Raw genomic sequence first — 26,466 nt, forward strand, 5'->3', positions numbered from 1 at the left:
TTGAGGTCAATGTGAATGAAGGGAAAAGAGAGAAAAATAAAGCATATGACAAAAAGCAAACTTCATCAGAGTGCCTGAGGGCAGAAGCAGAGGGGGGAACGGTGGACAGCCACCAGCACACTGCTTGTCTCTTATTTAATATTGAGCAAAAATTTGCCCCCTGGACAGAATAAAATGTGTGTTTGCACTGAAAATGCATCGTTCTGTGATTTCATATTTTATAAGACAGAGTATCCACACAAAATAATGTTATGTGGTCCTTCTTTGAGCTTTCATTTCCTTGAGGAGGATGCCTCTGAGCCTGTGGTGCTCATTGATATTCTTTAAAGTGATGTTGTTCTTTTGCTTCATGGCTGGAATGACAATGGTAAAGGCCTGTCCTCTCTGGTGAGGCTGGCTGTTGAAGCAGATTCATGTCGTTTATGTCAATCATGTCATGTGCAATGAGTTTTGTACTACTGCCCAGTATTTTAGCACATGTTTAGAGTAGAGGGCAAAGAGGGCAAGACCACAATATACTTATAATTTACAAAGACAGAGAAAAAGGAGGAGACATATGCCAACACAAACAGAACCACGTGCTTCAAGATACATGATAGATCAAAACAAACTGACGAAATGATAGACAAACAGTGACAAAAATTAAAACATGGAACAAGGAAGACAGGATGTAAAGCCTGGCATATGAAGGGAATTTTGAGGCATTATACATCAAAACGATGCCTGTATAAGTGTATTTTTTCAGATTTGTTATCATTTTTAAATTATAATCAACATCATATTTAAACCTCAGAAGACATTTAAGGTCACTGTTCATACTGGACAGCAAATAGCTTGTTCCCCAGAGCCATAAATGTTCTGAATCAGTTCACCAAGAAACCCCTATAACGATCTGCCTCCAGTGACTTTTCATGCAAACTCTCTTACACACACACAGACACACACACAGACACACACACACACAGACACACACACGCACACACTTCATAATGACACCAGAAGGCTTTGCACTAACAACTAGGATAGACTGCTTTCACTGTGTGTTACTGTCTGGGCTTTGCTGCTTTTGTATATTATGTATATTATTACATTTATTTAACCTTTGCACCTTCATTTCATATCTCTCATGTCAGTTACTTCCTTTCTGCTCAATAGAAATGAAGCCAAAAATTTCTGCCATTTTGTTAAATTTGAGACCAGTATCTCAAGTATCTCAGATAGCCCTCATTGAGTTTGAAGTGCGGCATAAAGGACCAGAAGCAAAGGTGGATTTCTACTCTGGATACTGGTAGTTTACCTAGTAACTGTAATGTTTAGACAGCTAAAGTATAGTAAACTTATTTTATTACCAAATGTTTTATATCTTTATCATATAATATTACCAGAGCTCAGGTCTGTTTTCTGCTGAGATTACCTGAAGTTTAAATCCTTCATGCTGCTTAAGCACTCACCAGTGATGATTCATTGTTTTGTCTGCAAATAAACTCTTCAAATGTTTTAAATAGGATTTGAATTTAGCCCAGACCAGAAACAAATATGATGAGAACGCTGGCTGAGACACAAATACTACTGAAAACATTACATTTGTTGCTTTGTGCACTGTAAAAAATCTCTGTTCAAATAGTTGGTTTAGTTCACAATGTATGAATCCCGAAATAGTTTTTAGATGCAAATATACAAGTTCCTATTGAACTGCTGCATATGTTACAATCGCTTGTTGCACATATACAGTATCTCACAAAAGTGAGTACAACACCCCTCACATTTTTGTAAATACTTTATCATGTCTAATCTATAGGACAGCAAGTGTACATTCACATCTAAACTTGTAACATTAACTATTCACAGGACACCAGGAAGGGAAATGGCTTATTGGGCACACTTGTATGGGTACCACTTTTGTTGAAAGTAGTTTAGACATTAATGGCTGTGTGGTGATTTATTTTAAAAGGTAACCACAAATTTACACTGTACTAAAAGCTGTACACTGACTACTTTACATTGTGTCAAAGCACCATGTCTTCAGTGTTTCCATTAGTGATAGTGATATTACTATTACCTTTAATTGTAAATATAGAATATAAATATATATAAAAAATAAAATTAATAAAATGTGCAACATGGAAGCATAAGCTTAATGATATGTACAGGTGTGAAGAAAATGTGACAGTGCTGGTGATATGAAGAGATGTTATAATGTCCAGCTGGTGCTCATAAAGCATATCCTGTTAGTTCAGTGTGTAAATAAAGGAAACTGTGTGAATAAAAAAATCCCACTAAATAAGATATTTTGTATTGTACACATTGTGACTGTTTCCTATAAGCTTTGTTTTAAGAAATCAAAGATAGCTAGTTTTGTTTAAATCGGTGTTCCTCATTCATCTACTATCACAGATGTGTTCATGTAGAAAATGTGAAAAAGAAAATTAAATTAGAATTTGCATTTAAATGTCAGAGTTTGCCAGCCATATTGTTGCCCTCCTGCCCATAACCAACCGAATGAGGTCAAGATGAACATGCCATGGTTCGTCCCCTACACCACTGGCTGATCCAATTAGAGCAGGCTATGGATCTCCTTTTCCTGACAATCCTGAGCTCAATGTCATTTGGAAGTCAGTGATATAGGCAGCGTGTGAGGTGGCTGTAACGTCAGCTGCTCGCTCTGATCAGACCACAGACACAGAGTTTTTTTTCATCTTCTTTTCCCATCTTCTCCTCCGTGCTCAAGCATAAGCGGCACAAATTCCCCAGCATGAGCTCAAAGATGGAGTCCAGACAAGCCTCGCTGCACGCATTTACAAACAAACCGCACGGCTGATGTCTTGTGAGCTCAGGGATCCAGCATGGGCCCAACAGGGAGAAGCCAAGCACTGCTGGTGTTGTGAATGACCCAGACTCAGTGTGTGTGTGTGTATGTCTTCCTAATGCCTGGTGACAGTCAGTGTGTGTGTGTTGGTTGAAGGAGGGGTGACGTGTGTAGGGTGGGGGTGGGGTGCAGCCCCTGTGACAGGCTCAGCTGAAGGCTGTGTGTGTGTCAAGCTCATGGCTACAAGCCTGTCAAGTCCATTTCCCGCGCACCCATCCGCCGAGCAGAGGTTTTATTTTGACCAGCACGTGTCTCAGCATGCAGCTGTAAACATCAGGCTGCTGGAGCGATTCATCAAATCCAGACTGCTTCGATATGATACAGTAGTTTCTCATTCCCATACACTACTTAATGCAGCAGAGAATGAGAATTTTACGTTTATTAGATCCTTCATTTTTTTTTACCAGTATAATATATATTTTTTAAAACTGCATTGCAACAATACTTTCCCTGATACATTCAAGTTTCTTACCCCAGAAACCAAAGTAATGCTTTATTAAGTCTTGATCTAAAAAGTTAAGTGAGTACCAAAAGTATATACTACCACTTTTTCCAAAAAAAAAAAAAATCATTGTCAATGTAGTTAAAAGTGGTTTGAACTGAAATGGTTCTTTTTAGGGAAAAGAACCACTTCCTGGTCAGCAACTATTTACAATGCACTCAGATCTAATAATCTCAGCTCTTCTATAGATTCTTTATTGGGATGCATAGATACCACTTTTTTCCAACCGAGTATGAGTATGAGTACAAGTATTTGTATTTCTGTACATGCCAATACTGATACATACTTAGAATCAAGCAATCAGGAGCATTATGTAATTGTCTAGTTGTTAGTGTAAAGTAGTGTAATGCAACAGTTCATTTGTTAACTTTGAGTTTTGCTGTGACATATGTTTTGACATATGTTTATCAACCCAATGTGATCATGTGACATCAGGACCACATCAGCCAATCAGATAAGACTTTTGGAAAGAAGTTGGGGGGCTACGGGAACGAGCTGTGTTTTCAAGCTTCAAAATTTTACTTTGGACTTTTTTGCCAGTGTTTTTTTTTTGCCAGTGTTTTTTTTTTTGTTACATGCAGATTCTTCACATTGGATGTATAATTCTTTGATGTCCAGTTGGACTAACGAGTGCTGGGCTGAGTGCTTCATGAGTTTCGTAGCACTAGGGGCAGTTTACTAAGTTGCTGGGGTTAAAATGGAAACTGCTCCCCAAATCAATCACCTTATTGTGTGCTCTCTCTTTCACTTGCTCACTCAATATATATAATTCAGACTTTAGCGGTGAAGTTGCCGGAAAGAAGTCTTGTTTGTTCTAAGCACTTGGTATCGGATGTTGGTATCGGAGTCTCGTTTGTGATTACGACAATGAGTATGAGTAAATGAGCATGGTATTAGGTAGATACCCTATACCAATATTGATATTCACGCATCTCTAGTCCTTTGTTGACATAGCTGCTAATCAATGCATCCATTAGAGGACAGTTTACAGCCAAAAGTTTCTGACAACAACAAACGTGGCAACTGTGGCAGAGCTGATAATAACTGCACCTCAAAACCAAGGTAGTCTGCATTTCTCAGCCTTCACATCACGGTAGGATGTTCCAAAGTGAAGGGTCCTTTATATGAAGCTGGAAACCACAAAGATTTTGAGGGCACAACTGATGTATCCTTCATGGCCCTACAGTAAAAAAGAAAGAAGAAAAGAAAAACAGCACCACAAAAAATCATTTAAAGTGGAACCAGGCTTCAGAGCATGTTGATTTTAATGAATATAGTTAATTTCTTTAAATCTAATTGCTGCAACTGGAAGCAGAGCTTTCTGGTGAAGTCACCAGAGAATAGGCTACTAAGGACTCTTATAAGATATATTTTACTCCCTCCTTCCTCACACACTTATGAAGCACTCCCATTTCAACATCTTAACCAAAACAGACTCCTGTGTTTCCCCAGAGTCCTCTTTTTATAAAACCAAAATATGGTACCTGAACAGTTTGGAATATTGTAAGTCAAATATGGCTTCTTTTTTATTTATCCTGATCCATTCAGATTGGTTTCTTAGCAGCAAACTAATATGTTAACCCTGAGCTAAGACTAAGAAAAACTACACAGTTCAGCACAACAGGTTACAATACAGTACAAAGTGTATATATGATATTGTTAGACCCCTACAGGCTACAGAGAAAGCACATTCAAGTCTATTAGCAGCTTAGTTTGCTGGTCTAGGAGGACACGTAGGAGTAAGCTGGATCCTTTCTTTTTGCCTTAAGCATGCAACTGAGCGTGCCCACTAATCATCAAGGGAACCAGGTGGGCTCGCACACTCAAACGACTCATACTGAGCAGAAGCACAGGCAGGTGGATGGCTGAAGGAGCTGGGGGAGATGGAGGAGCAGGAAGAGCTGTATGTCTGTGTGAACTGGCACTGTACACTCGATCTATTCAGACGAATTAGGACCAAGACCAGCGAGAGAGGGTGAAAGAGGGCGGAGTGGGGGATGGGGGGCCTGGGGGGCTCAGCCAGGCTTACTGTCATTGTCGACTCAACTGCTCCTGTAGGGGAATTAAAGACCGCTCAAATCTTACTCCCTCTAGCACAGGGGAAAGTCGGAACATACATATACTAATCTAGATCTGAGACATCCATTAGCATTTAGACTGGAAACTCACACTGCTGAAGCACAGTCTCTCTTTTTTGGGGGGGAGCCATTTAGGTAATGGCACATTCCATGGGACATTAATCGGTGTAATTAGGTTTTCTGCCGCACCGTGTGAAATAGATTGCCATGGCATACTTCACTCTCATCCGGCCTGTGCCCGTGCAGCAGAAGTGTGACTTATTTCGCCCCTTTATTTTCTCACCCACCCCAAAAAGCCATCCATCAGTCCGAACAGCTGGAGATTACATCATCTATGAGTCATCATAACCAGACACAGGTCTAGGGGGCTGGGCCTGGCTGGTCTTCATCGGTAGGCAATGGTACTGCAGTAAGAAGATGATGCACCTGTTCGGCTGAGACAAGCTCCAGTGAGCCATGATCAGGAGAAAGATGGCACCCAGCCAGCTTCTTAAGCACCTTTTCGACCAGGGCTGGCCACGTTCCTGCCCGGTGTGTTTTCCAACATGTATGGGCCCAACAAACCCGACCCCGGGCGGACAGCCTGAAAGGCGTCTGCACAGCTCATTGACCTTTTATTGATGCGGCCGATAGGTTAACGCGTCCCCAGCTATGGGGGGCTAGTGCTAACGTTCTGGTCATGCATGGGCGACCTTTGAATTGCAGCTGTTATGGCCATCCAAATGCTCGCTGTCCTAAAGTGTTGCCTTCCAAGGGATTTCTACGTAATCTCTTTATGTGTGCACAGGCTGTCAATCTCGATCACCGCTGTTGTTGTGGTGGAGCCCTGCTGCATGGGAGGAGGGGGGATGTGGGAGGGAGCCAAAGAGCCCAGCCAATGGTGATCCATCCTGTCGATTAGCTCCATGCTATCTCATTATGTTTGTTTAGTGCCTCTGCCCATTGGTGCTGGCACAGGATGAAGACACTGAAGGATCCAAACACTACATACTGCCAGCATGCCCTGCAATGGCTGAAGTTCATTATATACTCTCCATTCAAGGTGAAGTACTGGGACAGTACTGTTTACCAGAGCATCCAGGCCAAACACATTACAAACTATCTTGGCTTGAAACTGTTAACTGTATTTGACCTGGGAAGTTAATAATGGTAATAATCTGAATAATAATCTTAACTGGTAGAGAAAGTGTTGTGAGGGATGCCCACTCAACCATGCTGTGTTGGGAAAAACTTCCCTCACAAAGTTATATAAACTATAATGTCAAATATACACTTATGTTAAAGGTACTCAAGAATGAATACTCTTTTAGATCCACAATAAAAAAAATCTGCATAACCTAAACAGGCCAAATCCAACCCTTGTATAAGTTAATATTACTTTATATAAATGAGACATCAAACTAGAAGAAGGAAGAAAACACACAAGGTTTATTAACAAATTACACACTATTCCTCATTTAGTGTACTATGCAATAGAACAGTATTTGCATTTATTAATGTATATCCAAATATGAAACCTTGTGCTGCCTGTAGTAGATAGCAGTAAGAAATGAGAGCAAGTGTGCGAAATGGCTACTGTAGTCCAATTTCAAAACACTGTGGAGAGTTTTCTGCCCTGCTCACCCTTCCACAGACACAAAGCTCACTCGGGTTGCCAAGCTGAGGAAACGAACACAAACGAGTGCAAGAGGAGTTCAATAACGTCTACCAAACAGGTATATAGCATTATATTGACTGTACTTTACACGATAGACAGACAACTGTCTGTCAAACAACTAACTAGCTACCTTGTTGCTAGGAATTCTTATGATGAATGTTTACTTTCACTCATTTTGGACATGAGAAAACGCTCAATCGGACCACTGTTTTAAATGCAAAAATAATTAAAATGCCTGGAGAAAAGTAGCCAGCCCTGCATTTGTCTTATAGTCCTTCTGAGCTTGGGGTGGAATTGGTGTTGTGGAATGAGCAGCAGGTGGAGTCACACCCACACAGATTTTCAGGACATACCACACAGTTCTAGTAAGAAAATACTGCCTGAAGCTTTGCCAACAAGAGATGACGGTGCTTGAACTTTGTATCATTTCTGATGACAATATCTGATGACACATCCTGATAATGTTATCATTTGCAACTGAAAATATAATCCTTATTTGTTCTTTAAGTAAGTATATAGAAAGTGAAGAGGTATTTGGGATTTAGTCAGAAACATGCATGCATTGTAACTGTGCTCCATTTTTCCTGTTCATATGACACCCTGGAGCTTTGTTTTCAGTTACAAAAGAGAGTGAGTATTCATGCTAAAAGATAACCTTAGCTGACTGGCTTTACCTATGTATCTATTTGGCTAGCTAAATTCTCATACTATATGAGAAGTTATCAGCACTATCTAATAAAACTCAAAAATAATTACATAAATAATTAAAATGTTGCTGTTTCAGTGCTAAAAACAAAGCTATGCTTTGCAGGCCCTAAGTGGGACATAGCATTGCCTTGCTGCAAACCAACCAATCACAGTAGAGCTTATCAAATTGTTCAACACAAAAGGAAAACTGTTTAATTACTCCAATTCTATGGTCAAATCATAGGGTTGTAAATTGACATGTTAAAAGGATAAACATTTGAATTTACATTGAATAAAAATGCCATTTTGAGAAAGAAGAGTGGCTGAGCACATTTAATATGCTGCACCCTCTTCTTTCTCAAGGAGAAACTCTCATCTTTTTAACTATTCAGTTAAAAAAGACATAGTGGCACTAAAAAGTACTCCACAAATGTGCCCAGAGTGTGCTCATTCTGGTGTGTTAACTTTTTTCAAAGTGCTATTATAGAGCAAAGGCCCATTTTTCAAGATTTATTTAATTTGATTCAGGTTTTTCCCTACAAGTCCCACATTCCCTACGTGGCATTTGTGCAGGGCTATTTATCAAAGTACATTTGTAACCTCTCTTTATTGTTTAGAAATAAAACAGCCTGCTTGTTTATGTTACTTCATGACCTGTGCATCGTTTAAAAGGCAATGGAAGCTACAGACAGCATTATCATATTAATATAGAATAACCATTCCAAAATTTAGTCAGTGGTGCCCTATTTATGCTATCTAGTTTTTGAGCATAAAGTTTGTAGTAGGCCTATATATAACAGTTGTTACGTGCAGGTCTAGCACTAGGGTGCTGGGTATGTTTTCCGTGTGCTCTCTCTTTGTGGATGTGTTTTGCATGTGTTTTTGCAGGTTGTGGTCTACCTTACCTTCATGGGAGGAGCCATGGACTGTAAAACCTGCAGTCACAATCAAGATGGCGGCCAGAGCGCACACAGGAAGTGGGGCCTACTGTGTGTTTCTGGTTCCCCTGCTACCATTACCAGCATTCTTTTGATTGTTTGTTCTTTTGTCTAATTCTGGTCTGGTCTTCTCAATTCCCTTCTGTTCCCTTTGCTGCAACCATTTTAAAAATGAGCCAACCTCAACCACAGTTAAAAAATTGAGTATACAATGGAAACTATTATCCCACAATGCAATGTGGGTCAATGGAACGGAGTGAAATCCTCCTTGTTTATTAATTATTGCGTTGTACCCTTTAACTGAGCATATTATTCATATTATTCTACTTACTTTCTATTTATTATCCCTGTGATTTTAATCTTGCAACAGTAATATATCTGCAGTTTTAACACAATTAAACAGAGATAAAAGGTGGCCTCCCGTTTTCTTAAAACCCCTTATTCTATGAGTATACTGGACTTCCTGCAAAGTTGAGGTTTACAAAATTAAACACATGAATTAAGTTGGATGTTACAATTCCAATAAACTCCTATACAGAGGATCTAACCAATGTGGAATCAAAATCCCCTGTTTTTTAAGGATTTTAGTTTTTTTCTTCTCAATAATACACCAATAAATACTTAAAAACAAATTATTATGTCTTAATTACAATTATTCAAGTATTTTCCACTACTACTCTTGAGCAAAAGAATGAGCAGCAGCATGTTCAGGATATGCGGTTACGCATTTGCGTCATTCAATGTTGGTATTCGATTAGAAACCCATTACTTCATATTGCTGTGCTTTTAGTTTAATGGAAAGCTTTGTGTCCATTTAATATACATTACATAAAAAAATTGTGCCCTTACCTTATAAAAGGCCTCAACAGTTTTCCAGGTCTGTAAGTCAGTTATATCACTTAAGCAATAACATGTGCTTTCCACAATACAGCTACTTTTCATGAAAATCTGGGGCAGTGAAGCACCTTAGGAATGTTAACAAAAGGCTGTTTCACATTTTTTGGGCTTGTTTTTGCCCTCTAAAGTAGACAGCAGATTTTATTTGCTCAGAGTTTAGAGACTCTTGGCCGGCTGTAGCCAACACTTAGCTCCGTAGTCCGATCCTATACAGCATGTTTTGTTCACTCATCATGTCAAAATCACTCACACAGTCCAACCGCACATACTTTGAATGGATAGCTGTGGGGTTGAAGGGCCGCCTGCAAATTCTCCCAGCTAAGAACATTTGTGTGCTAATTGAATTTGAAACGTTCTTGGGCATTTTCTCCAGCAGCAGCACAAAACCCTCATTCAGTTCATCCACTAACCCAGATACAAAGAGAGGGACACTGACCGAACAACCCCCCGCCCCCCAACCCCAATGAGAATCACACGGCGCATCGCTCCTCTCGCATTCCAAACAAGTTAAAATATCTACAACCAACCGCTTGTTTTCCACTCATTTGCTTTATTTTAAACTTTGTAAAAACAGTGCAAAAGCTGCTCTTGGTACAAATCAGTTGTTAAAGCTTTGCTACATTTTGTTTCGTAAACATAGAGAATAATTTTGAGATAGTATCTCTAACTGTATTTTTTCCCCCACACTACTTGATTATATCTAAGAAAATAATTCCTTGTCATGTGGTTCAAGGTTAGTACTATAACTATAACACACCACAGACACACATTTAAACTCAACATAAATGTCCAAGGCTTTAGGCCAGTCCAGTCAGGTCTCAGTCTTAAATCAAAAATCGGATTTTTTTTTTTTCCCAGTTCACATTTAAACCGTATACATAATTTCCATTGTCTATACGTTAAGAGTTTATCAAAACACACAAATACAACTGAATTAGGTTTACAAAGGCAAAAAAAGACAAACCAAACAAATTCACAAGAAAAAACTAAAAATAAAAAACAACAATGCATTCTAAACTGAGCAGACATATTGGGGCAGCTTCTTAGACAGGGATTAAGCGCAGTCTTGAAGATTTTCCACCAAAAAGGAAAATATAGTCTATGAATAAACTTAATCCCTTTCCAGAAAACTGACCCTTAATATTAAAGGCTACTTCTTTTGTGTGTGCTCTTTTTGCAAAAAGGCATACAATGACCAGACATATTAAGGCAAATACATGCAGACAACACACACACACACACAACACGCATCATTGACTCATCATGGTCAATTATAATAATTACAAATCTCTCACAGGTATACTCTCCGAACCTTGTGAAACTTTACTGTATTACAGATCTGACCACAAAAACAAAAACGATCTCCTCAGTGAGCATGATGTAGACGTGTCTCGGACAGCCGCACAAGCATAGATGCATAGAAAACATTGCTTAGTTTAGTGATACTTTAGATAACGCTCATATAAAAAGCTGGAAGGATATTAGGCGTGTTTGAGGCCTGTATACAGGGAATTCAATACTATGGCAACCTTTTTGCTGAATGTGTATTATTCTACTGTATATGCACACCATAAAAGGCCATAAAGTACTGCCAGAGCACTCATACTGTAGTTTAGACATTTTTTTTTTACAACTTACGCCAGCAGTAAACTGATGTGACAAATTTTGTTAAAAAAAAAAAAAAGTATTCTGGCACTGGTCAGGCATTGCTGAAAAGCTGCCATGGACAGCTGAGGAGTTTACTGACAGCTTAGTAAACATACACTGCTTCATGTGTAGTGGGTGCTGCTTTCCAGCAGTCAGTAGTGCTTTTGTTGGAGGTTTCTCTGGTTACAGTATCGGTAAAAAAGGTCTTACAAGTTTTCTGGGTCTGGAAGCAGGCTTCTCAAACAGCTTGTGATATGCTACATTTGAATAGATTTTATTTACTTTACTTTTAAAAATACGAATAAATACTTTTTGGACATTAGTGGACGCAAGTGTAACATGCTATACAACTTCTAAATTACAATAATTCCCCAAATCTCTTAAGGTGCTGTTGTGAAAGGACTCTAGACGTCAGTCTAGTTTGACAAGTTGTACAAACCTAAACAGGAGCATTTTAGCACTGGCCTGTACTTAAATCTCGATTTGCTTATTTGTACATGTTCCTTAATTGGTTACTTGAAAGTATGCTACACAAGAAATGCCAATCTCAACCAATAAGAACACACAGGCAAGTTAAATTAAGTGCCATGGACCTACACATTGTAAACATTGACATAAGCCAACGGTGCCCTCCTAGTGGAATTCTCCACAAGTTACAAGCTATACACGAAATGAATAAAATGCTGAAATGGATCCTGGTGCTCTGCTTTAGAGACACTCCAAAGCCCTCTTTTTGGGGCACAGAGCCCCCCTGCTGCCCTCAGGTTGGAGGTGGTCCATTGACATAGCGCAGGGCGAAGTGGAAAGAGCGCTCCAGGGTGTTGGAACGGTGGCACTGGTTGTCCTTAAGCACCGCAGGAGGCCAGATTACCACAACCAGTAGCAGGGCCAGGAGAATATAGAGCATGACTCTGGACCTTAGCACATCCACCAGATGGAAAGACCTTTGGTGCCGTTCTGCTGAAGTGACTTGACCACAAGGAGCGCTATACAGAAGAAGAAAGACTAATTAAAAACAGAAAAAAATGAAATCAAATCAATAAATATTTTTTTACATCTGTCAGTATATAGATGTAAGTAAATACTGTATATAAGAAAATAAAAATGTAACTCGTAGATGATTCAGTTTTTTTGCTCAATTTACAAAAATTTCATATTCCATGAGGAAAATATGCAGTGCACTTAGTCATGGCTTGGGTCACACCTCAAGGTTTGGTTGGTTGAAATTTGAGATTTTTTTCTTGTATCACTGCAGAACCCCATTAAAACCAGTGCAGAAATCCCTAATCTGTTGAATGCTTTTCCATTGAGGCACGGATTACACAGAATAATGATGACATCCACTAACTGGATACCCCTTTCAAAAGTATCACTTATTCACTTATTCCAGTACAATGAGTAACAGAACACTGCAAACCACAGTTCTCATCAAATTTCTCAAATTTAAAATGTGGTTGATTTAAAAATGTAACCTACATTTCATCTTGAAAAACGATGAACAGGATTTTCTAGCTTGTTAAATGGGTTTCATCAACAAATGAGCACCAAAAAGTGATGTACACCTTTAAACAACAGATAACAGATAAGAATAATATTTAACTGAGCTGGTTGTTTAGTTATTGTTTTACCTAAATGAAATCAGGCAGGTTAGAGAGGGTAAAGTAAAGGACTCTTTTACTTAAAATGCTTACAATATCTCAAATTGACTCCTGTACATATAATCGTTGCTCCAAAAAGGCATGCATAAGTAAATTTTTTGAAAGAGAGATTCTGTATGCTGTTTTGTAACCACTAAATCACTACAATAACTGATTTTTCCCCCTTTAGTAGCAAACCTCTGACCACACACGAGCTTCCTTAAGGACAGCTAGGACAACTTCATAATCTATGCAGTCACGCTGCCCTTAAAGAACTTTTACTTTGTCACTTAAGAGAGCAATGATATGGCCATGCTCAAACCAGTATATGTCCTAACGTCATAATATAGTTAAACTGACTTTCAGAGCAAATTGGATTCATTGTCCAAGAAAAGCATATGACTTCACTTTGTCAAATTATTCTCATTGCATTTTCTCTGCTCAGTAAAGATCATCTGAAAAGTGCCTTTTTTGCCTAAGATTTGGAGAAGAACTTGTGTAAGACTTATCTTAAGTATAAGATTATCTTCAGTCCTAGTGTATTGATGACACTATGCACTACCATTACGTCACACATAATGATTTTACATTTTAGTTAGTAAAAGGGAAGTGTATGAAGAGTAAGAGGAGCTCAATAAATGAAGAATAGATGCTTAAACATTTCCTCACCAGTGTGTCTTATACCGGCTGCTGCCCTCCTCTGAATCACTGGAGCACAGCCTCGTCAAACACTAGTGAAAGTGAGAGACGAGATTAGAATGGCAGGAGATTAACAAAGAAACCCCACAGGGACTCTGCTGTTTATGAGCAATTTGCAATCAGAAAACATTACGGCTATAATTATATGCAGGGGCTTTAGAGGTGCGAGGCACATCATAAAATCAACGGCAACAACTGAAAGGAGTGGAATCTGCCACACTCCACTACCCACCCGCCTTTAATTCCAGACGTTCAGGTGACTCCTAAAAAAAGCTATTAGAGTACATGTCTGGAATGACCTACAGCACTGTGGCAGGCTGGAAGGATGAGGTTACAAAGTGCAACAACAGAGGGGAGAATAAACAACCTGTATGAGGGGTGGGGTGAGAAAGAGAAAGAGGAAACAATGAGAGTGAGAGCAAGCGAGCTAGAGTGAGAGAGCGAGAGAGAGAGCGAGAGAGAGAGAGAGAGAGAGAGAGAAAAATACACCTGTGGGTTTGAGTGGAGAAGTTTGCTGGAGTGATGCTGAAGGTCACATGACTGGGTGGAACACATGTTTTGTGTACGTGTTGGGCAGGGAGGTCTCTTGGGGAGTGCATTCTCCAGATACTCAACGTCCCCTGACTCCTCCTCCTCCTCCTGCCTCTTCTGAGCGGATGGTGATGAAGTAAAACTGGAGAACTGTTGTGAGGAAGCACACAAAGAACAAAATGCTCACAGGCCCCGAATTCCCAGAGCCGGACAACATTGCACTCATTGCATGTGACAGCATCTCTATGCCACAAAAGAGTCACACGGTAAACAAACAGAGCCCTCTTCCATTAACGTAATGAGGGCTCGGGCCTTTCTTTCCTTCTATTTTCTTTGATTCTTTCACTCTCACACTTGCACACTCTACTTGTCTCATAGGATAAATTCATAAGCTGCCACCCCTCAGTTACACCCCCTTTTCTGGTGTTTCTTTTTTTTTCCTTGTTGTTTTTGCCCATCAGTCGTTCTTGGCCTATCACTGCGTGTTGCTTTATGTTTGCGTACACAATTACGGCAGCCATTAAAGAGCCAGTTAGTGCTGCGGCTCCCTTTTCCAGCCCTGTAAAGCTGCCAATTAACCGCCAGCGCTGAGAAATTACGAGAGCCTCTTTGAAATGGAAATGGCTTCTCTCTCGCCGAGGTTCTTCCAAGTCTAGAGTGGGCAATCGGCCTCTGCATCAGCCCAGCAAATTCTCTTTCCCAGGAACACCCCCCTTCCTCCTCCTCCTCAACACCCACCCCCCGCACCATCTTCCCCTCCAGCGAACGCAGTGCTTTTTAGTCGAGATGGTGTAGATTCGTTTGACATGGCTTAATTAGTGAATCGAAAAAAAATTACTCATTCCACCTGAATATTTTCTTTGATGTTGCTTCTAAACCGTGGATTTCTGCCTCACACGGTCCGCTCTAATTCAATAGCTTTTTTTTTTCCAAGAAGGAATAATAATAATACAAAAAAAGTGTTTACAGGCAAGCTGAGGTAGTAAACATGACTCTGATGAGTCACTGTGACATGAATTAAAATGGAGGCTGAAGATGAGAAGCAGAAGAATAAGTAGCACGGCGGACGTAATGAAGCGAGGACTAAAGCGCTGCTCACGTGACATTATGCATGTATGCCTCACCATAAAGTGAGTTGAGGAGAAATCTCCATGCGCTTTTACTCCAGTCTGCAGTCTTCACCAAGGCACTAAAGGATGCATCACAGCACTGACGCTAAATTAACTATTTAACACCGTCAAACATCCAAGCATGCAAATTCTCAGTAAGTCTCTAATAGCAATTAAACAGCTCTGTAGTGTTGAATGTTCACTTTGTAAATATGTACTGCACTTTTTGTTTTTAACCTTTAATCACTATATATTTTTTGCACTGATATGCTAAAGTTAAATCCTGCAATATTCCGATTTACACAGTACAACTTTGAGCATAGACATATGCTAATCGTCATATATAACTAGAATCTCAATCACGCACAAACAAGTGTACACAAGCAAGACAACAGTGGTCCTGGTCCAGTGTGTGGGCAGTACCTGCAGAGTGTGCTCTGTTTGGACAGCTTTAGAGCAAAGCCGGTGTGTCTGGCCCAGCCAGGCACTGATGCGCTCCGGGTCAAAGGTGACTGGCTCCACCGAGTGCAAGTTTGGAGTGGAGGTTTTCCAAAGCCCGCCACACCACGGTCTGCCAGTATCTGCCAGGGCAAACAAACAGTATTTAATGGGAAGCCTTACTAAAACATGCCTTTGGATCTGTTCTATAAATAGCTAAGCCTAGACTATTTATCCTCGTGGTGATACAGAACTCCCTGAAGAAGTTAGACTGAATTAAATAACACTGCAGGAGTCTAATGTGATGTAAAAGTTTGATAAACACATGAAGAATGCAGAGAAACACGAAGAACCACTTTGGTTAGGTTTGCAGATTAAGGCTATTGGAAAAACAGCCATAATGAGGGCAGCCCATAAAGCATAGCAGTCTAACGCTGATCACGTCTTAAGCTGTGATAAGCAGTGCCTTCACTGGCATCATTATGGCAGTGGCCAATCGGAGGGCATGGTTTTACCTGGCACTGGGGTCCGGGGTGGAGCCACGCCCTGTAAGCTTCTCTCTGTGACCTGGAAACAGGGGAGGCAACGATCACAATTCAGCCCCATTTTAACTTCAGTATTAAAAACATGCTTACAAAACAAATACAACCTTTTCTCTACAACCCAAGAATATGCATCTTTCAAAAGGTACATAGTAGGGAAAAAAGACCAGGAAGCAAAAAAACTGGGCTAAAAAATACTCTTACAGTAATTTAATATCAGCCAGTAATTGGTTGAAGCATTGTTTGAAGTTTTAAGAGTTTTAAGGAACTACACTAAAATTGCAGTGTTATGTATAAAGAACTATAAATAACACTGTGTATATATGCATTGGGATAAACAGAATATTTGGCAACCAAAATTAATTAGCAGAAAATTATTAAGAATTGCAGGGCTAGCTAGGATAGTACTGTTAGCTGAGCTATGACCAAAATGGCACTGCTGAAGTAAATTTATGACTAATAAAGCACTGCTGAGGTAAATATATGATTAAAATAGCACTGCTGGGGTATATATGGGACTGTGTGTGAGAGAAAGAAAGCGGGTGGGCAGAAGTCACCCCAAACAAAAAAATTTAGACCAGTTTTCGACATGTTAAAGCTGTAGCAATTCGTACACAGAATGTGTGGCAACTGTAAAAACATAAAATTACGAACAATTTAAGCAATTTAGAAATGTAGCCCTGATGCACATTTTAGATACTAAGAGAGAACATGTCCAGTAAATTGATTTAATTGATTTTTTTTTCTCTCAAAGGATTACTAAGTAGAAACAGTGTTGCTACATTTTAGAAAGGCTAGAAAAAGACCTAAGAGCATTATTTGAGAAGAAATACGATTTGTTTTATAATTTGTTATTCACATAAATTTGAAAATCAGTGTTCTAGGTGTACTAAGTTTACATGGTACTCCCAGCAACAACTTATTATACTAATTTACATCAAGATAATAACATGACAATAACATTTCACATCATATCGCCTACCCGCATACCATGCAGGAGTTCTTACTCTGGCTGGTCCTCACATGAGCATACGGAGGCATACATAAATGTGCATGCCTGCCACATGGTATATATGCACACAGCAGATGCATGTGGCTGCATATGCCTATTGTGAACACATTTCATTATGAAATTTTAAAAGCATGCACCCCCCCCTCACACACACCCTTTTCATATTTGCATTTCAATTGCATTTGTTGCTTCCCAGAAAATGTATGCACATACATTATGTCTCCATACATTACCGTTATTCAATATTCCTGACTAACTGTAGCAGCACTGTGCACAGTGTACTGTAAGTAAACGCTGGCGGGACCCAGCTGTGGGACAGTAGCAGGGAAGTGCGGGACGCTCACCGGCTGCTGGACACATGCTGTGGCCTTTTGCGAGTCGGACGGACTCAGGTAAGCTCTCCTCCTCAGAGGATCTTTGGTAAGCAGCTCCGCTGCGCTGCAGAGACCTGGGGAAGAAAGATAACCTTTAATGCCCTCGATGAGTCAGTGGAGATTTGCCTCTCGTTTAGATAATTATAAACTGATACGCAGCACGGGGACATGCGTGAAAAGAGGATTATACCCTGCACTGGGCCTGTGAAATACATAACTAGGCTGCTAACAGAGTCCATTACAGTGACAAAACAAGACACTTGAACTGACATCACTAATGAGTATTATGGGTAATATATGGGTAATAAACATTTATCACTTTGCCAATGTCAGTTTTATGCTACCATGTTTCATCTACCAGTTTGTAAAAGGATGTTTACATTACATTACATTACATTACATTACATTACATTTGGCAGACGCTTTTGTCCAAAGCGACTTACAATAGTCAAGTACAATGTAAAATAAGTTTCAAGGTAAAACATCTTTGGATAGGGATAAAAGGAGGACAAGGGGAGTAATAGGATAGAGGAGTGAAGGAGAGGAAGAAGGAAATTAGGTTAGAAGTAGTTAGTGTGTTAGAGGTGTTAAGAGAGTAAGTGCTCTTTGAAGAGCTCTGTCTTCAGGAGTTTATTAAAGATAGCGAGAGATTCTCCTGATCTGGTAGTGGAAGGTAGTTTGTTCCACCATTGGGGAACTCTGTATGAGAACAGTCTGGATTGCTTTGTGTGAGTTTTTGGCAAAGCGAGGCGACGTTCACTGGAGGAGCGCAGCGGCCGGGAGGTAGCGTAAGCCTTCAGGAGCGAGTGCAGGTAGGAAGGAGCCTGTTCTGTCATCACCTTGTAGGCGATTGTAAGAGCTTTGAATTTGATGCGAGCATCAACTGGTAGCCAATGGAGCTCAATGAGCAGCGGGGTGACATGTGCCCGTTTTGGCTGGTTGAAGACCAGACGTGCTGCTGCGTTCTGGATCATCTGGAGTGGTTTTACTACACAGGCCAGGATGTGTATGATATAGGCTGTTCACCGCCTGCTTAATCATTTTAACACTATTTTATATACAGTATCCTTATATAGTATAGATTTATATAAGATAAATTAGATATGTAATGCATTTTAAAATGTTATTACAGTATTTTTAATTACTTTTTGCAAATTAAAAAAATATATATGTAATAAATAATTTAAATCAACCTATTTTTTGCAGCTTTCACAATCACTTAAACAATGAATAATTTAGGACTTGTTATATGAATAAGTATGCATAAGTCATCATCATCACTGTTAATTTATAGCTTCCTAGCTTTGTACTGATCATCATCACTATGTGCAATCTATTTACTTAGTTCTATGTACAATATCCAAATTCACCCTGTACATTATGATCTACCATCATTATATGCAATTTTATCACTTAATTACTATCAATCTATGTGCATTATTAACAGTCACTATCTACCACAACTAATACATACTGGTGAATAATGTTTCTTCCCATCTTAAATTATATTATATTAAATATATATTATATTATATTATTTTGTATTGTTTTGAATATATATAGCTCTGGACAAAATTAAGAGACCACTTCAGTTTCTGAATCAGTTTCTCTGATTTTGCTATTTATAGGTAAATGTTTTAATAAAATGAGCATTGTTGTTTTATTTTATGAACTACGGACAACTTTTAAAAATATTGTCATTTAGAGCATTTATTTGCAGAAAATGAGAAATGGCTGAAATAACAAAAAACGATGCAGAGCTTTCAAATCTCAAATAACGCAAAGAAAAAAAGTTCATATTCATAAAGAGTTATTTTTTAAGAGTTTATAAATCAATATTTGGTGGAATAACTCTGGTTTTTAAATCACTTGGAATGTTCTCCTCTACCCGTCTCTCACACTGCTTTTGGATAACTTTTTGGTTTGATGGCTTATGATCATCCAGATTCCTCTTGATTATACTCCTTTTTTATTTTGGTAAAATCAATTTTAACTCATTTTAAAAACTCATTTTTAAGTGGTCTTTTATTTTTTTCCAGAGCTGTAGATGTGATATATATTGTTTGCACATTTCCTGACACTTCTGTTATGTCCTTTGCACTGCTGTAATATTGCAGACTTTCCCACTGTGGGAATAATAAATAAATAAATCTTATCTTATCTTATTGTATAAACTTCTAAAGCTGCACAAAATAATACTGACCCTTTGCCAAATGACCCAGTTTGTTTTAAGTTACTGAGAAGTAGTAAATGCTGCAGCTAATCAAACATAAAACTCAATACAACACGTTTAACTAATTCTAAGGCATAGTTCCTCTTCCTCTCATAACATGACAAAACAAATCCAAAAACGTGAACCATCAAAAGTGTTCTATGCAAATGTATGGACAACCTAAACAAAGGAAAGAACATCTTGCCAACTGTAAAGCGTGGAGTATATTTATCATGCATTTAGGTTGTAGGTTGAAATATGGATTCACAGCATACCAACAAATCCTGCATGCAAATGTTTAACACCCTGCTAAAACTGAAGCTGCAAAGAAAATGTTTTTTTAAAATGTTAAGAACATGAAAAGCTTTAGCTGCTACTAAAATAGCATTTACATCCGTGACTATGAAAAATATCCACACTTTTGCACTGATCACACTGATAATTTTACTGTGCACCAGAATTAGCTGGGTAAACTATTTATTTAGCTACAGAGAATGCAGTTACTACTCCTTACTACTACTACTACTACTACTACTAATAATAATAATAATAATAATATTTTTTTTTTTGCATAAAACTATTTTGCATAAAACACCACTGATACCAGAGTTGTGTAAAGTAATTGGAAGTCAATGTGTAAACACTGCTAAAGATACAGAATAAGGAAAGGTTTGTGAATCATAAGTGACTACATTCTAAATCCTGGAGCCCACCTGGGTTGGCACTGAAGTAGGAAGAGTCGGCGTCGTCATGGGAGATGGAGCCCCCAATGTCGACAGAAGGGTCCCACTCCAGGACCAGCTGCTCGTGGCAGAGCTGGGCAGGGATGTTCAGGGCTGGCGGAGTCGGACCACGATCCCCAGCAGCTTCATCCTCCAGCATGGACTCAGACGGGCAGCCCGAGTCCGAACACAAAGGCCAGTCCTCCTCAAACACCTGAGAAAGAGAGAGGGTCAATAGATATAGACCAGCATTATAATTTTAAACCACTTTCCTTTACATAGTCCAAAAAGACATGCAAATAAATCTTAAAATATATAACAACAGCTGTAAAGTGTAGGACGTTTTCTCGTTTTCATGTAATGGGCCACTATTTTACATTGGAGCTGTGTTTTCCTGAAAGAGGTGTGTTTTTATGGTGGTTGTGTACTTTTTATGGTGGTTGTGTACTTTTTATGGTGGTTGTGTACTTTTTATGGTGGTTGTGTAAAAAATTTTATTTAAGTTTCTTAAAAAATGTTATTACAAACAATATTTTAAATGTAATTATTTTAATTTAGTTGGAGATTTACTTAGACATTCTAAATGAAATAAATAAATGAAAAGAATTGAGAATTTCCTGAAAGAAATGCAGAAAGAATGGTTGTGCAGCTAAAGTGGTTCCCATTTGTAAGCATTTGCCAGGCTATATGGAGTCAAATCACGGAGAAAAGTTTAGGTATTAATCTTGAACTTTGAAAAAATATATATTTAAAATAAGTGTATCAAATATGTTTTGATCATATTTTTAATTAATCTTTTATTAAATTTGGAAATTGTTTTAAACAATTTTTTAAACAAACAGTTTTTTTAATTTTCACTTTCTTGTGTATTTTGATGTTTGAGATTTTATATTTTTCAGGGTCAGATTTTCTGTTTTCGGGAAACTTTTTTCCACAGTTTTTTATTTAATTTTTCATGGTTCAAATCTTTTTTTTTCTTTTACTTTTAGATCACAGTTTTTAAGTCTTAGAGTTCTGGCCTTAATCTTGTATGGAGGCATGGCATGAAAGGAAAGGGGCATGGTACAATGAGTCACATTATAGCAAATACGGTTGAGGACCTATGCCGGAGGACCCTCTCAAAGTGCCTGCACAAAACACATTGCGCTGCGTGGCTCAGATAGGCTCTATTTGTTCGTGATGATGAAAATGCAAAACTTTAAACGAATAACAATATAGTTTTTATAAAAGTCCCAATTCCTAATTTAACATAAATTGTGTCACATTATGAGCTTTGAGATTTGATAATTTGTGAATTATTTAGTTATTATTTTTTTACTGTATTTCAGGATTTGGTTGCATTTAGTCAGAACCAGTTCGAACAGGTTTTATCTAAACGAGACATTGTACATTTTGGCCCAGAGCTCTGAGTGGTCCAGCGGACTAGGGCACTTTCACATTAAGATACTGCTGCTTGCAGTTAACAGTTCGAGAGAGCAATTTCCTCCCCACATCACTTCACTGGGTGCTTTGGTCAGCGCAGGTATCTGTCAGCCAGTACATTTGAGCTGGGTATCCAGCGCTTTCTTCCAAGCACATTGGCTGCCTAGTGATGCTACATCAGAGGCCATTTGAAAAGACTCTGTGGTTGATTTCACAACCACAGCTCACATCAACAGGATTGGGTAATTGGCCTTCTGAATTGGGATAAAATAAGAAATAAATCATAAAGAAACTTTGGGATGCGCTGGACTGTTTAAACCCTCTTAGTCACAGTAAAATTGGAATGTCATTTTCGCTTCATATATTCAGCATAGAATCTCAAATAAAGCATATCAAATTCTTAAGAATTAGTTGAGCCGAGTGTTGATTAACATCACTAATTGTGAGAGAACTCAAAGGAGAGATTATGAGGCTGCTTCCTAAATTCAGAGGTTAAGCCTCCTTTTCTTCTACATAATGGAGCCTCAGAAGTTTCAGGACCAATAAGTTCAAACCATAGGTAATAAAAATAAATCAAGCCTCACACAGGGCAATTCACACAGCAGTTCCTCTCACAAATATCTTGCAGATGACTTCACATGACTTCCCTTAAAACGTTTTTTTTTTTTGCTACAGTATTCAGTGAACATGAAAACCAATGACGCAAAATGTGCTAAGCTGTAGGAAGCCCTATCTCTCTAACACACACACACACACACACACACACACACACACACACACACAGAGGCAATTCATTATTGGACGTCCGGTGTATGACTCTATAACCTCTACATGCCTACTGTAAAATGAGCATCAATACAGCACATTTTCAGCATGATCCGCTCCGGCCTACAGAAACAAAGACCCACACAGAGAACTGGTTCACATGGACAGTACATGTATTATACAGGGACTGCTTGGCTTCAAGACAAATATTTCAGCTATTCAGGAGCACAGTCACAATTTTTCACCCTGGAATTCTTGAAAGCATGTGACTCTGAAATAGACAAGAATTATATCTTTGTGGTGTGATGCTTATTTAGAATACTACAAGATAAAACTAAGGACTCTTGAGCTGCGTAGTGTATTTGCAGTGCAAGATCTCTAGAAATACACGTGTATTTTAGTATAATAAAAGAACACACATTAAAACTGTATGTTTCACTGTGAAATGTTATTAATTAAAAAATAAAATCTATATAAATGATAAAAGCACCAGCACACTTGGGTAGACATGATTTAGGAGATAACTAGCTGGTACTTAGAGATGTGGCCTCCAGCAACAAGAGCATTAGTGACGGGATGTCAGGATGTTGGTGATGAGGTGGGGTGGTGATGTTTAACAAACCATCACTGATTGTGGAAACCTCACAATAGACCTCAAGCAGCTTGGACTGTGTGCCTCTTCCTCTGGTCCCTTGATTTTCAAATAAAATGCAACATTTACTGATGGTCAATGATGGTTTCATTTTCCAACAGCTACCAGGTACCTGGTTTAAGAATCATGGTATCCTGGTTCTCGCATGACCTCTTTTTTTATAATTTTTTTTTTATAATATTATAATATTATAATATATTTTAAAATTTTCCCCATTTTCTCCCCAATTTACACGGACAATTACCCAACCCACTCATTAGGACTCTCCCTATCACTAGTAATGCCCTAACACACCAGGAGGGTGAAGACTAACACATGCTTCCTCCAATACATGTGAAGCCAGCCACTGCTTCTTTTCGAGCTGCTGCTGATGCAGCATTGCCGAGCAGCCAGCGCCCTTGGAGGAAAGCGCAGCAACTCGGTTCTGATACGTCAGCTCACAGACGCCCTGTGCTGCAGACATCACCCTAGGAGTGATGTGGGGAGAGAGTGCCATCTACCTACCCAGAGGGAGCAGGGCCAACCTCCTGCTCACAGTGGCAGCACAGTGGCAGCACCGCTGGACCACTCGGGGCCTAACTCGTATGACCTTAACCCTATGCAATAACCTTTTCTTGTATTGGTCTAAGGTAATATTCTAATTTTCAAAGGGGTTTCCATTAGTTGTTAGTTATAATCATCAAAATTAAATGAAACAATAATTTGAAATACATCAGTCTGTGTGTAATGAAAGAATATAATATACAAATTTCAATTTTTGAAGGGAATTACTGAAATAAATGAACTTTTTCATGCTATTCTGATATTTCATGATATTATGACCAGCACCTGTATATAAAATAAAGTAAGAATGAGTAATTGCATTGTGAATGTGGAAAAAGTACTTTTAAAACGTGCATTGTGGTGCAGTCTCTTTTTCAAGTAGATAAATCTGGCAATTTTAATAAAAGTTATCTTACAGGACATACAGTGTATTTAGACAGGAACTGAGTTCTTAGACATGGTAGAAACAACTGAGTTTTCCTGGTAAAACTACCCAGGAATACATGTAGGAGTCCCATGCAGTTTATAAGAATGCTTTCTCCTCTTTCAACTTAAATATTTCTGCTTTCAATGTTAAGAAAAAAAAAAATAGTAAAAACTTCAGCTTAAAACAACGGTACAAATAAAAAGCTGCATTTCAACTGAGCTAAAATAGAGTGCAAGAGCGAGCGTCTGAGTAGTCGAAGAAAATAAAGATTATTTTATTAACAGAACAATACAAATGCTCTAGCAGATCACATTGCTCTCATGGCCTGCAGGCAGAGTTGGAAAAACACCATTCGTCACTCACTCTTTACAAAGTGGAAAGAGATGAGAAAATGAGAGTGAATGAAATGAAAAACGTGACAGGCAAGATGAGGACAGACATTAAAAGAAAATGAGAGACAGCAGGATAGTAGACCTTAATGAGAGAGATGAAAAAGTTGCAGGAGCCTCAAATTTTACATCTACAGAGAGGCAGTCTTTCCATGTAGCACACCCAACTGAGGGAAAAAAAAAATATATATCTGAAGCATTGTGCAGCTAACAGAGCAGAGCATCTGCATTTCTTACGTTTCTGATAAATCATTCCACATGTCAGCACTCAATACTTTAAAATAGTTCTATTTGAAGACAACAATCCAATTTTGGAGGTGTCAAAAATGAGTAACATTAGAGCATTTTGATGGGTCTTTATGTTTTGGAAATTATATACTTATTTTCAGTAAATTACACCAAAACCAAGAGTTTGTCCTGCTTTTTTGGAGGAACTTTCTCTACTGTCCAGGCAAGACTGTAAATTTAGAAAATAAGAGCTTTATGTTTATCTGCTCCAGGGAGTCCTTTTCAATTGGCAATACTTCCCTACAGGTACTAGACAAACTGTGTATGCGTGCATTTGTACATCTCTGTCAGCAGTTGGCTGTTTGGATAAGTCAAAATGACAAATAGAGCAAGTCATGTTTTGAAAATTACATGTTTATTTTGTATAATTATGCAAAAATAAAGAGTTTGTCCTGCTTTTTTGGAGGAACTTTCTCTACTGTCCAGGCAAGACTATCAATATTCGAGATATATAGAGCTATATAAAGTTTAATGTTTATTTGCTCCAGGGAGTCCTTTTCTATTGGCAATACTTCCCTACAGATACTAGACAAACTGTGTATGTATGCATTTGTACATCTATGTCAGCAGTTGGCCTTAAATGCTAATGCAATGCTAATTTTGGATAAGTTTAAATGACAAGTAGAGCATGTTGATGGGTCTTCATGTTTTGAAAATTACATGTTTATTTTGATTAAATTAAGCAAAAATAAAGAGTTTGGCCTGCTTTTTAGGAGGAACTTTCTCTACTGTCCAGGCAAGACTAACAATATTTAAGATATATAGAGCTATATGGAGCTTCATGTTCATCTGCTCCAGAGAGTTCTACTCTATTGGCAATCCTTCTCTACATGTTTTAGACAAAGTGTTTATGTATGCATTTGCACATCTGTGTCAGCAGTGGGCTTGAAGCTAACATTGATCATTTTGTCAAAAATGAGAAGTAATTTTAGAGCATTTTGGGCATTTGTCCTGCATTTATTGGAGTAACTAATGATTTTCGGTAACTGAGTATTGCCTTCTACCCCCTCTAGCCCAAGTCTGGCATTAGGAATGGTGCCAAGAGCTTAATGTTTATCTGCTTCAGAGAGTCCTATTATGTTGGCAATACTTCTCTACAGGGACTGTGTATATTTGTGCATTTGCACCTTCGTTCTAGCAATGAGTGCAGCCTGAAGTAACATTAGAACATGTAGGACGGAGTGTGTTTGATGATGATGATGATAATGATTACCAGTCTCATGCTGAGCAGGCGTGTGTGAAGGCGTCCCAGACCCTGGAAGACGCGAGCGCAGTACAGCAGCAGTTCCTGCAGCTGTCCCTCGATGGCCTGAGCATCAGCCGGCTCACTCCGCTGGATCAGCTTTTCTCCCTGCTCCAGCAGCTCGTTCAGACGGCCTGCGCTTTCAGCCACGGCCTGCTGGAAGCCCTGATACACACCCGCACAGACGCG

General features: G+C 38.8%; 1 protein-coding gene across 1 annotated transcript in view; it reads right to left on the reverse strand.

Moving 5' to 3' along the window:
* Positions 1-10,293: 10,293 nt before the first annotated feature.
* si:ch211-137a8.2 (SPEC and KASH domain-containing protein) overlaps positions 10,294-26,466 on the reverse strand; it is a 37,247-nt gene continuing 21,074 nt past the window's right edge. Inside the window, exons 6-13 of the mRNA XM_007236836.4 lie at positions 26,248-26,442; positions 20,540-20,762; positions 17,585-17,688; positions 16,202-16,253; positions 15,672-15,829; positions 14,098-14,289; positions 13,579-13,640; positions 10,294-12,258 (exon numbers count right to left, since the gene is read on the reverse strand). Of these exons, the coding sequence (XP_007236898.3) occupies positions 12,033-12,258; positions 13,579-13,640; positions 14,098-14,289; positions 15,672-15,829; positions 16,202-16,253; positions 17,585-17,688; positions 20,540-20,762; positions 26,248-26,442 (1,212 nt within the window). The 3' untranslated portion in view covers positions 10,294-12,032. The remainder of the gene's footprint in view (positions 12,259-13,578; positions 13,641-14,097; positions 14,290-15,671; positions 15,830-16,201; positions 16,254-17,584; positions 17,689-20,539; positions 20,763-26,247; positions 26,443-26,466) is intronic.

The sequence above is a fragment of the Astyanax mexicanus genome, chromosome 18, assembly GCF_023375975.1.
Source record: "Astyanax mexicanus isolate ESR-SI-001 chromosome 18, AstMex3_surface, whole genome shotgun sequence".
Lineage (NCBI taxonomy): Eukaryota > Metazoa > Chordata > Actinopteri > Characiformes > Acestrorhamphidae > Astyanax > Astyanax mexicanus.